Source organism: Engystomops pustulosus, chromosome 4 (genome assembly GCF_040894005.1).
Source record: "Engystomops pustulosus chromosome 4, aEngPut4.maternal, whole genome shotgun sequence".
Lineage (NCBI taxonomy): Eukaryota > Metazoa > Chordata > Amphibia > Anura > Leptodactylidae > Engystomops > Engystomops pustulosus.
In genome coordinates, this window is record NC_092414.1 from 761,755 (window position 1) to 775,918 (window position 14,164).

At 50.5% G+C, this 14,164-nt stretch overlaps 1 protein-coding gene across 3 annotated transcripts in view; it reads right to left on the reverse strand.

Moving 5' to 3' along the window:
- Positions 1-3,161: 3,161 nt before the first annotated feature.
- LOC140125884 (solute carrier organic anion transporter family member 1C1-like) overlaps positions 3,162-14,164 on the reverse strand; it is a 33,834-nt gene continuing 22,831 nt past the window's right edge. For all 3 annotated transcript variants that reach the window (XM_072144766.1, XM_072144768.1, XM_072144765.1), the window contains exons 12-15: positions 9,777-9,961; positions 8,286-8,350; positions 3,910-4,027; positions 3,162-3,823 (exon numbers count right to left, since the gene is read on the reverse strand). In XM_072144766.1, coding sequence (XP_072000867.1) covers positions 3,634-3,823; positions 3,910-4,027; positions 8,286-8,350; positions 9,777-9,961 — 558 coding nt within the window. In that variant the 3' untranslated portion in view covers positions 3,162-3,633. The remainder of the gene's footprint in view (positions 3,824-3,909; positions 4,028-8,285; positions 8,351-9,776; positions 9,962-14,164) is intronic.

The window sequence follows — 14,164 nt, forward strand, 5'->3', positions numbered from 1 at the left end:
CACATAGTACACAGGACACTGTACATAGTACACAGGACACTGCACATAGTACACCCCCTGCTCATAGTACACCCCGGCACATAGTACACACCCTGCACATAGTACACACTGCCGGTGTATTCATAATGTCTGTAAACCTTTTGTAATCTGCGATTTTTTCTTATTATTTTTTTTATGTAAATCTATTTCGTAAAATAAACCATTCTTAAACTTCCCATCATGGTCCCCCAGCGCCATTCAGGGTTCACAAGAAAACCTTTTGGAATATTAATACAAAATTGGGAGCTGTTTTTAATCCGGAGAAGGAAAATTCTCACGAGTGAGGCAGCAGGAGGACAATTAAAGGGGTTGTCCGAGTTCTTGAAAAAAACTAAAAGTGGCCGGGAGAGGGCTGTTTAAAAAAAAATAAAGTCCGACTTACCTTCCGGTGCCCTCCGGTATCCAGCGCTGCTGTCACTCCGGTCCGGGCGCCATATAAACAAACATGGCCGCCGGAGTAGCGCTGGACTCAGCTTCTGGCCGGACCCGACAACCTTCCGGCCCCCATACACAATGCTGTGAATAGGGATGGGTAGGCGTGCCAGACCACGGCCGGCCGGAAGCTGAGTCCAGCGCTGCTTCGGCGGCCATGTTTGTTTACATGGCGCCCGGAACGGAGTGACAGCAGCACTGGATACCGGAGGACACCGGAAGGTAAGTCGGACTTTATTTTTTTTTAAACACTTTTTTTTTAAACAGCCCTCTCCCGGCCACTTTTAGTTTTTTTCAGGAACTCGGACAACAGTGTTCGGAGTTGTGCACGATTACGTGACCTTTTCAGGTTAGTAGTTTCAATTCTACGCTTTCTTTAATCTGTTGGTGCTACACTATAGGAGTGACCCTTGTCTCTCCGTTATACTTCTATATAGGTCACCACCATCGCTCTCTACAAAACGGGGGCGTTTATTATTTTTGGCACTATTATTTCTGGCTCCTGTTTCATCGTGTTTTGTGATGTTGTGGCGTGACCTTAATGTATTTGTTGCATCGTAAGAGGAACATGTGAGCCTCAGTGATGACAAACCACATTCATGGAGGGGTATAGAAGTTGGTAGTGTTGCTTTTTTGTTGGCTTTATTACGTGCCACAATTTGCACCAAGAAAACGAACGACCAGGAGACTTGAAATGTCGGACGAGTGTCGGGGATAAACGGCTGCGCTCACATTGGGTGACAAAAAGAAGCTACATTGTGGCCCTGACATTTAATTGATATGGTGCATAACAGCAACATAAGAGTCCGCCAAAAACTGCCCCAAAGCCAATAATAAATGCCCCCCACAAACTTCACGCCATTGGTGAGGCAGGCGTTTGGTGGTGCCTCTTCTTAAGGTACAGAGGGGAATGGCCAATCTACGAGGAGGCACAGACTTGGTGGCTGTAAAATCAGAAGTAGAGATGAGCGAGTATACTCGTCCGAGCTTGATGCTCGTTCGAGTATTAAGGTACTCGAAACGGCTCGTTGCTCGGACGAGTATTTCCCCTGCTCGAGATCGAGCATTTAATTAAAAAAACACAGTGAAGAACAATGAAGAATAGAATAAAAACAGTGAACACAGTGAACACAGGATCATTTAAGTGAAAAAGACAGTGAAGAACACAGTGAAGAATAGATTACAGATGTTCTGCACATCTGCTTACTTGTCGGAAGATACGCGCGGAACGGCAGCAGGGAGACATCAAGCAGCACGGGGAGACATCGGGCAGCACGGGGGAGACATCGGGCAGCACGGGGGAGACATCGGGCAGCACGGGGAGACATCGGGCAGCACGGGGGAGACATCGGGCAGCACGGGAGACATCGGGAAGCACGGGGGAGACATCGGGCAGCGCGGGGGAGACATCGGCCAGCACGGGGGAGACATCGGGCAGCACGGGGAGACATCGGGCAGCACGGGGGAGACATCGGCCAGCACGGGGGAGACATCAGGCAGCACGGGGAGACATCGGGCAGCACAGGGAGACATCGGGCAGCACGGGGGAGACATCGGGCAGCACGGGGAGACATCGGGCAGCACGGGGGAGACATCGGGCAGCACGGGGGAGACATCGGGCAGCACGGGGGAGACATTGGCCAGCACGGGGGAGACATCGGGCAGCACGGGGAGACATCGGGCAGCACGGGGGAGACATCGGGCAGCATGGGGGAGACATCGGGCAGCACGGGGAGACATCGGGCAGCACGGGGAGACATCGGGCAGCACGGGGGAGACATCGGGCAGCACGGGGGAGACATCGGGCAGCACGGGGGAGACATTGGCCAGCACGGGGGAGACATCGGGCAGCACGGGGAGACATCGGGCAGCACGGGGGAGACATCGGGCAGCACGGGGGAGACATCGGGCAGCACGGGGGAGACATTGGCCAGCACGGGGGAGACATCGGGCAGCACGGGGAGACATCGGGCAGCACGGGGGAGACATCGGGCAGCATGGGGGAGACATCGGGCAGCACGGGGAGACATCGGGCAGCACGGGGAGACATCGGGCAGCACGGGGGAGACATCGGGCAGCACGGGGGAGACATCGGGCAGCACGGGGGAGACATTGGCCAGCACGGGGGAGACATCGGGCAGCACGGGGAGACATCGGGCAGCACGGGGGAGACATCGGGCAGCACGGGGGAGACATCGGGCAGCACGGGGAGACATCGGGCAGCACGGGGAGACATCGGGCAGCACGGTGAGACTTCAGTGGAAGAAGAGGAGCGATCCTGGGACAGCGTATCACCCCGACAAGTAAGCAGATGTGCCGAACATCTGCAATCTATTCTTCACTGTGTTCTTCACTGCGTTTTTCACTTAAATGATCCTGTGTTCACTGTTTTTATTCTATTCTTCACTGTTCTTCACATCTGCTAACTTGTCGGGAGATAATATACGCGCAGAACAGTGAAGAATAGATTGCAGATTTTTGTATACATCTGCTAACTTATCAGAAGACATTCTTTTTCAATTAAATAACACATTTTATTCCTGAACCATGGTCCCTTTGAAAAATGCTCGGGTCTCCCATTGACTTCAATGGGGCTCGTTATTCGAGACGAGCACTTGAGCATCTGGAAAAGTTTGTCTCGAATAACGAGCACCCGAACATTTTAGTGCTCGCTCATCTCTAATCAGAAGCAATGACAGGACAGCAGGATGGTAGTTGGCCAGTGACCGCCCAGTTGGCCAAGATCCAGGGACTTGGATGGTCCTTCCAACCACCACAAGTCATGTTGTATATGAAGAATAGGAATGAGGATCGGTCAGTTGGCTGAAGGACAGAAATCAGAGGGGGAGGAGCACAGGGGTCTCTCCCAGGGTCCTACTTTTTGTGATATGTTTGTAGGAGAAGGGGTTTGGTTGGGAAGTTCTTTGTGGCTGATAACACCACAAACCCATGAGGTAGTTTCGTCAGCCGGTTGTTGCATCCCACATCTTCTACTATTTCTCCCACCATTGTCAGGCAGGACTGATAGAGACGTGAGGCAGCCGTGGATATATATTTTATTAGATCTGTACATTGTGTGACCTGTCATGTGACCAGAGCCAAGCTATTAAATTCATCATGATCCTCCTTCCAGGACTTCTCATGATCTTGGGTTGGGGGTCATTAAATAAAAGTTTGTTTCTCTATTTCGGGGGCATCATTTGCCCCTTTCCCACCATCTTCGGGGGGTTCCAGTCTCTTGGCCTCATTCCCTTTCTTCACTGGATGCTTCTTCTTCACCATAGATATAAAGCAGAGGAAGAAGATGAAGGACGGGGCCCAGAGCCCATCGGTGAGGCCCTGGAAGGTGTTCCTGCAGGAGAGGAAGGAGGGACATGATCCATTGTGTCACAGACCCGGCTAAGTCTTATTTTGATGACTTTTATAGGACCTCATTACCTGAAGGAGTGGGTGTCATACATGCGACAAGCCCCCCGCCCTCCACAGGGTTTTGTCCCCCACATCAGGCAGGTTTTATCGATGAGAGCCCCAAAGTAAATTGGAGATGGGATTCCGGCTGTAGGAGAAGAAGAGGACACAGGATTAGATGCAGTGGCGGATTAAGTGTCCCATGTGCCACAGGCTGTTCACAAGACTAGGGCCCCCCAGCATCCAAACCAACATGTGCCTGGACTTATATATAATATATAATTATATATATCCTTTATATCCTCTATATCCTCTATAAACTCTATATCCTTAATCTTATTGTAACGGTACACAGAACATAGAACTAAAGTCTCTGTGGGAAGAATCCGGAAGGGGGAGTCTGTGGACCAGTGGACCCTCTGGACCATCGCAAGAGTTGTATATGGTACTAGCCGACATCCCGGACCGGATTCTAAGTGGCACCTGGTCTTCACCAGAGCGCGCCGCAAAGCGGGATGGTCTTGCTGCAGCAGGGTGCCACCAGATCATTACACGGGTGTGACTAGGCCTGCTGTGGCAGCCAGGGAAACAGGGGTAGCAGAACGCAGTCCAAGCCTTTGGTGACAGCAGGAGTGCGGCTTGGAAGGATAAGCTGGAACTCACGGCTGGCAAGCATGCAGGAGCTGAACCCAGGCAAACAGGAATGGACACGTCCTTGAAGAAACACACTGAAGACACAGAGGCGTCTGGAAACGCTGAAGAAACTCAGGAGCATATGGGGACACTGGAAACTATCTCAAGCCAGTACAGGAACAGCTTAGGGAAGCTCTGTATGGAAACCACGGAAGTTCCTCTTGGCGTGGAAGATAGGGCTTTCACTTACAGGAACAATGTTGAAGAAACAATGTTGAGCTGAAAATCCGATGTGGCAGGAATGGAGGTGTCAGATTATAAGGGCGAGCCGGATTAGCCAGCGCCAATCAGGAGGACGCTGGCCCTTTAAGGCTAGGAGAGCCGCAGCGGGGGTGCCCTAGTGAGCAGGGACACGTGCGGCCTTGTCGGGAAACAGGAGCGTTGGAGAGATAAGTCCGGGCTGGGGGTTACTGGGCAAACACCGAGGGGCATGGGTGTGCCTGCGATCCATACCGAAGATCGCAGTTATGGCCATGACAGTACTACCTTCCTTCAGGACCCCTCTTCTTCTGCCTCTTCTTCCGTCTCCTCCAATTCTTCATGGTGACGGGACACCTAAGGAGGAGAACAGGGACCGACAGATGTGGAGACACTGCATACATACTGAGAGAAGTCTCACCCAGGACCCCAAGGTGTTGGTGTCTCCTAGACCTGGAATTGACACCATACAGGCAGAGGTTTTGCTGGAAACATCTAGAATGTCCCTTGACTGGAGCAGCTCTTGGAAAGCCGGAGACTGGAGCAGGTCTGGGAAGCCACAGACTGGAGTGGCTTCTGGAAAGTTGAAGACTGGAACGGCTTCTGGAAAAGCCACAGACTGGAGTGGCTCTTGGAAAGCCTGAAACAGGAGCGGCTCTGGAAAGCTGGAGACTGGAATGGCTTCTGGAAAAGCCACAGACTGGAGAGGCTCTTGGGAAACCGGAGACTGGAACGGCTCTGGAAAGCTGGAGACTGGAACAGCTTCTGGAAAAGCCGCAGACTAAAGCATCTCTTGGGAAACCAGAGACTGGAGAGGCTCTTGGGAATCCGGAGACTGGAGCGGCTCCTGGAAAGTCAGAGACTGGAACGGCTTCTGGAAAAGCCGCAGACAAAAGCATCTCTTGGGAAACCGGAGACTGAAGAGGCTCTTGGAAAGCCAGAGACTGGAATGGTTTCTGGAAAGCCAGAGCCAAGCGAGGCGGCTGTGGTAGCCCGACCTCGAAGTTGCTGGGGTTCAAGCAGACGTTCAAGCATGGCAGCAACTCTGCCTAGTTGTTCCTCCTGGAAAGTGAGCAGGCAGGACTGCGGGGCGACCGCTTCAGAAAAAACAGCCAACAAATGATGAGAATCCTTGGCGGTGTTCCTGATCCTGGTGGAGTACATAGCTGGATCTTGCTGTAACGGTACACAGAAAACAGAACTAGAGTCTCTGTGGGAAGAGTCCGAAAGGGGGAGTCTGTGGACCAGTGGACCCTCTTGACCACCCCGGGAGATGTAGATGGTACTAGCCAACACCAGGCACCTGGTCTTCACCAGAGCCCGCCGCAAAGCGGGATGGTCTTGCTGCGGCAGGGTGCCACCAGGTCATACCACGGGTGCGACTAGGCCCGTGGTGGAAGCCAGGGAAACAGGGGTAGCAGAACGCAGTCTGAGCCTGCGGTGACAGCAGGAGTGCGGCTTGGTACGATGAGCTGGAACTCGCGGCTGGCAAGCAGGCAGGAGCTGGCACAGGACCTAGGCAAACAGAAACGGACGAGTCTCTGAAGAAACAAACTAAGGCGTCTGGAAACGCTGAAGAAACTCAGGAGCATGTGGGAATGCTGGAAACTACCTCAAGCCAGTACAGGAACAGCTTAGGGAAGCTCTGTATGGAAACCACGGAAGTTCCTCTTGGCGCGGAAGATAGGGCTTTCACTTACAGGAACAATGCTGAAGAAAAGGTGCTGAGCTGAAGATCTGGCAAGGCAGGAAGGGAAGTGCCGGATTATAAGGGTGAGCCGGATTATCCAACGCCAATCAAGAGGATGCTGGCCCTTTAAGGCTAGGAGAGCCGGCGTGCACGTGCCCTAGTGAGCGGGGATGCTTGCGGCCTTGTTGGGAAACAAGAGCATTGGAGAGGTGAGTCCAGGCCAGGGGTTACCTCGCCACACTGAGGGGCATGGGTGTGCCCGCGATCCATACCGAGGATTGCGGATATGACCGCCTCACCGCACTGCACTCGGCTGGCTGTGCCGACTCTGTTCCCCGGCTCTTCTGCCGCTCTTCTCCAGCTCCTCCGCACTGACACCTTCGCTGACTCCCTCAGAACTCTCTCACTACTTCTAACTCCTCCTTTCTTTTCCCCATAATCCTCCTGTGCTGCTCTCTTACCTTGGTAATCATAAAACAATTACAGCTACACACACAGTACATTGCCATTGCTATAGGACCCGATAATTTACACAAAGTGGAAGGTGCTACCCCGTAATTACTGGTGTAGAAGATGAGGCTCTAATTTTACCACAAAAAAAGTTACCAAAGGAAAAGTAATTGACTGGAGTATAAGCCCTGAGGGGGAGGGGAGTCCACAGCAGATGCCCCCCTTTGCAGAAATATCCACAGCAGATGCCCCCCTTTACAGGATGTCCACAGCAGATGCCCCCCTTTACAGGATGACCACAGCAGATGCCCCCCTTTACAGGATGACCACAGCAGATGCCCCCCTTTACAGGATGACCACAGCAGATGACCCCCTTTACAGGATGACCACAGCAGATGCCCCCCTTTACAGGATGTCCACAGCAGATGACCCCCTTTACAGGATGACCACAGCAGATGTCCCCCTTTACAGGATGTCCACAGCAGATGCCCCCCTTTACATGTATACAACTGATGCCCCCCTTTACAGGGTGACCACAGCAGATGCCCCCCTTTACAGGATGTCCACAGCAGATGACCCCCTTTACAGGATGACCACAGCAGATGCCCCCCTTTACAGGATGACCACAGCAGATGCCCCCCTTTACAGGATGACCACAGCAGATGCCCCCCTTTACTGGATGACCACAGCAGATGACCCCCTTTACAGGATGACCACAGCAGATGCCCCCCTTTACAGGGTGACCACAGCAGATGCCCCCCTTTACAGGATGTCCACAGCAGATGACCCCCTTTACAGGGTGACCACAGCAGATGCCCCCCTTTACAGGGTGACCACAGCAGATGCCCCCCTTTACAGGATGTCCACAGCAGATGACCCCCTTTACAGGGTGACCACAGCAGATGCCCCCCTTTACAGGATGACCACAGCAGATGACCCCCTTTACAGGGTGACCACAGCAGATGCCCCCCTTTACAGGATGACCACAGCAGATGCCCCCCTTTACAGGATGACCACAGCAGATGAGCTCTATTAATAAAATGTCCACAGCAGAGCCCTCTGGGAAAAAAACCTCTATACTTACCCTCAGCCTCTCCTTCCAGGCCCTGTGGCTCCGTCTTCTTCTCTTCCTTCCCTCACAGCGCATACACAATGATATCACGTGACTATGACATCGCCGCGTGAGGCCAAAGGTAAGGATAGAGGGGTTTTTTGAAGACTTATGGTGGATCTTCATATAGGGCCCAGGTTTGGGCTCCTCACAAGTCAAAGGCCCCAGGCGCCCGTCCATAGCGCCTATATGAAGATCCGCCATTGATTAGATGACACTAGGGCTTCCTTCATGGCGACACACGTTACCAAGATCTCTACTCACCTAATGTCCTGATGAGTAACATGTAGACCCCAACCCCCAGGGATTTCAGCTCTGAAGGGAGGCACCTGCGGAGAAATAAAGGAGCACTGGCAATCAGGAGTGCACCAGCCATAAGGCAAGTTTAGCTATTTGCCTCAGGCAGCCCCATCTGCAGTAAGAGAGGGGGCAGCATTAGGGGCGCAGTCACTTGCTACAAAGCAGAACCTGACAATTAAAATAGTGTCTCTTAACATCAAATGTCATCCTGTGTGCCAGACATGGCACCGGGGACCCACTTACCCTGATATGTGACTAGTGGAGGGGGCTGTGGGGCTGATATGTGACTAGTGGAGGGGAGTATATACAGAGAGTACTGCTCCCTAGTATCTCCCTGTATATACAGATAGTACTGCTCCCTAGTATCTCCCTGTATATACAGATAGTACTGCTCCCTAGTATCTCCCTCTATATAGAGATAGTACTGCCTCCTAGTATCTCCCTATCTATACAGATAGTACTGCCTCCTAGTATCTCCCTGTATATACAGATAGTACTGCCTCCTAGTATCTCCCTGTATATACAGATAGTACTGCTCCCTAGTATCTCCCTCTATATAGAGATAGTACTGCCTCCTAGTATCTCCCTATCTATACAGATAGTACTGCCTCCTAGTATCTCCCTGTATATACAGATAGTACTGCTCCCTAGTATCTCCCTGTATATACAGATAGTACTGCTCCCTAGTATCTCCCTCTATATAGAGATAGTACTGCCTCCTAGTATCTCCCTGTATATACAGATAGTGCTGCTCCCTAGTATCTCCCTGTATATACAGAGAGTACTGCTCCCTAGTATCTCACTTTATACACAGATAGTACTGCTCCCTAGTATCGCACTTTATACACAGATAGTACTGCTCCCTAGTATCTTCCTGTATATATATATACAGATAGTACTGCCAGCTAGTATCTCCCTGTATATACAGATAGTACTGCTCTCTAGTATCTCCCTGTATATACAGATAGTACTGCCTCCTAGTATCTCTCTGCATATACAGATAGTACTGCTCCCTAGTATCTCCCTTTATATACAGATAGTACTGCCTCCTAGTATCTCCCTGTATATACAGATAGTACTGCCTCCTAGTATCTCCCTGTATATACAGATAGTACTGCCTCCTAGTATCTCCCTGTATATACAGATAGTACTGCTATCTAGTATATCCCTGTACATACAGATAGTACTGCCTCCTAGTATCTCCCTTTATATACAGATAGTACTGCCTCCTAGTATCTCTCTTTATATACAGATAGTACTGCCTCCTAGTATCTCCCTTTATATACAGATAGTACTGCCTCCTAGTATCTCCCTTTATATACAGATAGTACTGCCTCCTAGTATCTCCCTTTATATACAGATAGTACTGCCTCCTAGTATCTCCCTTTATATACAGAGATACTGCATATACTGCATAAGTTACAAAGAAAAGGTCGCAGATCTGCAAGGACTCACCAGAGCAGAATGACATAGGCCGGAGTTGCTCCACTGGAATATGATAATGTAATCAGCGCTTGCATGATAACATATATAATAAACATTGTGTCACATCCGGCACCACGAGGACACGAGCCGAGGACCACGGAGGAATTTACTGAGGGGAAACCCATGGACTCAATGCAGGAGCAGCTCTGATAAACCTGTAATAACACCGAGATATCACTGATTATAATGTACAAGACCCTGATTATTAAACAACTCACTGATTATTACAAGAAACAGAAATGAGAAGTGTTCCCATGTAGAAGGATAAAAGCACAGAAACAGGAATAGAGACAGTACAGAGAAGTGTTCCTATGTTGCAGTATACGGAGAGGGTGAGAGACAATGAAGAGAAGTGTGAACTTATAGCTGGATTTAAGTGCAGGGAGAGGGGAGAGAAAATAGATTTGTGTTCCATGTAGTAGGATAAAAATCAGGAAGAGGGGGAGAGACAGTACAGAGAAGTGTCCTGTGTATCAGCATAGAAATGCAGGGGGAGGGGGAGTGACAGTACAGAGAAGTGTCCTGTGTAGCAGGATAGAAGAGTAAGCAGAGAGAGACAGTACAGAGAAGTGTCCCCATGTAGCAGGATAGAAGAGCAAAGAGAGGGGGAGAGACAGTACAGAGAAGTGTCCCCATGTAGCAGGATAGAAGAGCAAAGAGAGGGGGAGAGACAGTACAGAGAAGTGTCCTGTGTAGCAGGATAGAAGAGCAGGGAGAGGGGGAGAGACAGTACAGAGAAGTGTCCTGTGTAGCAGGAGAGAAGAGCAGGGAGAGGGGAGAGACAGTACAGAGAAGTGTCCTGTGTAGCAGGATAGAAGTGCAGGGAGAGGGGGAGAGACAGTACAGAGAAGTGTCCTGTGTAGCAGGATAGAAGAGCAGGGAGAGGGGGAGAGTAAGTATAGATAAGTGTCCCCATGTAGCAGGATAGAAGCTCAGGCAGAGGGGAGAGACAGTAGAGAGAAGTGTCCTGTGTATCAGGATAGAAGAGCAGGGAGAGGAGGAGAGACAGTACAGAGAAGTGTCCTGTGTAGCAGGATAGAAGAGCAGGGAGAGGAGGAGAGACAGTACAGAGAAGTGTCCTGTGTATCAGGATAGAAGAGCAGGGAGAGGGGGAGACAGTACAGAGAAGTGTTCTGTGTAGCAGGATAGAAGAGCAGGGAGAGAGGGAGAGACAGTACAGAGAAGTGTCCCTGTGTAGCAGGATAGAAGAGCAGGGAGATGGGGAGAGACAGTACAGAGAAGTGTCCTGTGTATCAGGATAGAAGAGCAGGGAGAGGGGAGAGACAGCACAGAGAAGTGTCCCCGTGTATCAGGATAGAAGAGCAGGGAGAGGGGAGAGACAGCACAGAGAAGTGTCCCCGTGTATCAGGATAGAAGAGCAGGGAGAGGGGAGAGACAGCACAGAGAAGTGTCCCCGTGTATCAGGATAGAAGAGCAGGGAGAGGGGGAGAGACAGTACAGAGAAGTGTCCTGTGTAGGAGGATAGAAGAGCAGGGGGAGGGGGAGAGACAGTACAGAGAAGTGTCCTGTGTATCAGGATAGAAGAGCAGGGAGAGGGGGAGACAGTACAGAGAAGTGTCCTGTGTATCAGGATAGAAGAGCAGGGAGAGGGGGAGAGACAGTACAGAGAAGTGTCCCATGTAGCAGGATAGAAGAGCAGGGAGAGGGGGAGAGACAGTACAGAGAAGTGTCCTGTGTATCAGGATAGAAGAGCAGGGAGAGGGGGAGACAGTACAGAGAAGTGTCCTGTGTAGCAGGATAGAAGAGCAGGGAGAGAGGGAGAGACAGTACAGAGAAGTGTCCCTGTGTAGCAGGATAGAAGAGCAGGGAGATGGGGAGAGACAGTACAGAGAAGTGTCCTGTGTATCATGATAGAAGATCAGGGAGAGGGGGAGACAGTACAGAGAAGTGTCCTGTGTAGCAGGATAGAATAACAGGGAGAGTTGGAGACACAGTACAGAGAAGTGTCCCGTGTAGCAGGATTGATGCGCGCGGGGCGAGTGTAAGACAAATTACAGAGAAGTGTCTCTGAGTAGCAGGATAGAAGAGCAGGGAGAGGAATAGAGACAGTACAGAGAAAGTATAGAAAAAAAGAAAGAGGGGAAGAAACAGTGCATAGAAGTGTCTTTATATAGCTGCATTGAAGCGCAAGGGTAGAGAAAGTACAGAGAAGTGCCCTGTGCAGCAGGATAATAAAACACGGAGAGGAGAGACTGTACAGAGATGAACAGCAGCATTAATGCACAGGGAGAGGGTGAGAGAAAGTTCAGAAAAGCGCCCTAGCAGGATTGAATCAGGGGGAGATGGGAAGAGAAAATGCAGAGAAGTGTCCCTGTGCAACAGGATAGAAGAGAATGGAGAGTTGGGGAGACAGTACAGTAAAGTGTTGCAGTATAGAAGAGCATGGATAGGGGTGGATAGTACATAGAACTGTCCCTGTGTTTCTGAATAGAAGAGCAGCCAGAGACAGTACAGAGAAGTGTCCCAGTGTAGCAGAAGAGTAGAGAAGGGTGAGGGGAAGAGACATTACAGAGAAGTGTCCAAATGTATAAGGATAGAAGAGCAGGGAGTGGATATTTTGGGAAGTTTTCCACGTAGCAGGACTGAAGTGCAGGGAAAAGTTAACAGACAGTACAGAGAAGTTTCCCCATGTAGTTCGACAGAAAAGCAGATAGAGGGGAGACATAGTACATAAAAGAGTCTCGGTGTTGCTGAATAGAAGATTACTCAGTGGTAGAGACATTACAGAAAATTTTCCTGTGTAGCAGAATACAAGAGCAGGGTGAGCAGAATAGACAGTACTGTGTCCCCGTGTAGCAGGATAGAAAAAGTTGAAAAGGGGAGAGAAAAGTGCCAGCAGTGCAAGTGGGAGAGAAATTACAGAGAATTGTTCTTATGTAACTGGATAGAAGAACAGCGAGAAAGGGAGAGAAAGTACAGAGAAGTGCACCAGTGTTGCAGGAGAGAAGAGCAGTCAGCGGTAGAGACATTACAGAAAAGTGTCCAATGTAGCAGGATAGAAGAGCATGGAAAGGGGGGATACCGTACAGAGAAGTGTCCCTATGTAGCAGGATAGAAAAGCAGAGAGAGGGGGATCAGACAATACAGAGAAGTGTCCCCATGTAACAGGATATAAGAGTAGGTTGAGAGGGAGACAGTACAGATAAGTGTCCTGTGTAGCAGGATTGAAGTGCAGGAAGAGAGGAGAAAAAGCAGCAGGGAGAGGTGGAGAGACAGTACAGAGAAGTGTCCTGATGTAACAGGATAGAAAAGTGGCAAGAAAAGGAGAAGACTGTATAGAGATGTTAACACGTGCCACAGGATTGAAGCGCAAGGAAAGGGTGAGAAAAAGTGTAGAGAAATGTCCCCATGCAGGAGGATGAAAAAGCATGGAATGTTGAAAAGTCAGTAGAGAAAAGTGTCCTGTGTAGCAGGATACAAGAGCAGGGGAATGGGTGAGACAGTACAGAGAAGTGTCCTGTGTAGCAGGATAGTAGAGCACGGGGGGTGTGTGTAACCATGTAACAGGATACAAGAGCAGGCGAATGGGTGAGACAGTAAAGAGAAGGGTTCCCTTGTAGTAGGATAAAAGAGCAGTGAGTAGGGGAGTCAGTACATTAAAGTTTCCCATTGTAGAAGGATAAAAGGGCAGGGAAAGGTGGAGAGACAGTACAGTGGAGTGTTCCCGTGTAGCAAAGTAAAAGAGCAGGGAGATGGGGAGAGACAGTACAGAGAAGTGTCCTGTGTAGCAGGATAGAAGAGCAGGGAGAGGGGGAGAGACAGTACAGAGAAGTGTCCTGTGTATCAGGATAGAAGAGCAGGGAGAGGAGGAGACAGTACAGAGAAGTGTCCTGTGTATCAGGAAAGAAGAGCAGGGAAAGGGGAGAGATAGTAAAGAGAAGTGTCCTGTGTAGCAGGATATAAGAGCACGGAGAGGGGCAGAGACAGTATAGAGATGTGTCAAACATATAGCAGGAGAGAAAAGCAGAGAGAGGGGGAGAGACAGTACAGAGAAGTGTCCCCACGTAGCAGGAGAGAAGAGCAGGTAGAGGGGGGAGACAGTACAGAGAAGTGTCCCCACGTAGCAGGAGAGAAGAGCAGGTAGAGGGGGGAGACAGTACAGAGAAGTGTCCCCATGTAGCAGGAGAGAAGAGCAGGTAGAGGGGGGAGACAGTACAGAGAAGTGTCCTGTGTAGCAGGATAGAAGAGCAGGGAGAGGGGGAGAGACAGTACAGAGAAGTGTCCTGTGTAGCAGGATAGAAGAGCAGGGAGAGGGGGGAGACAGTACAGAGAAGTGTCCCCACGTAGCAGGAGAGAAGAGCAGGTAGAGGGGGGAGACAGTACAGAGAAGTGTCCCC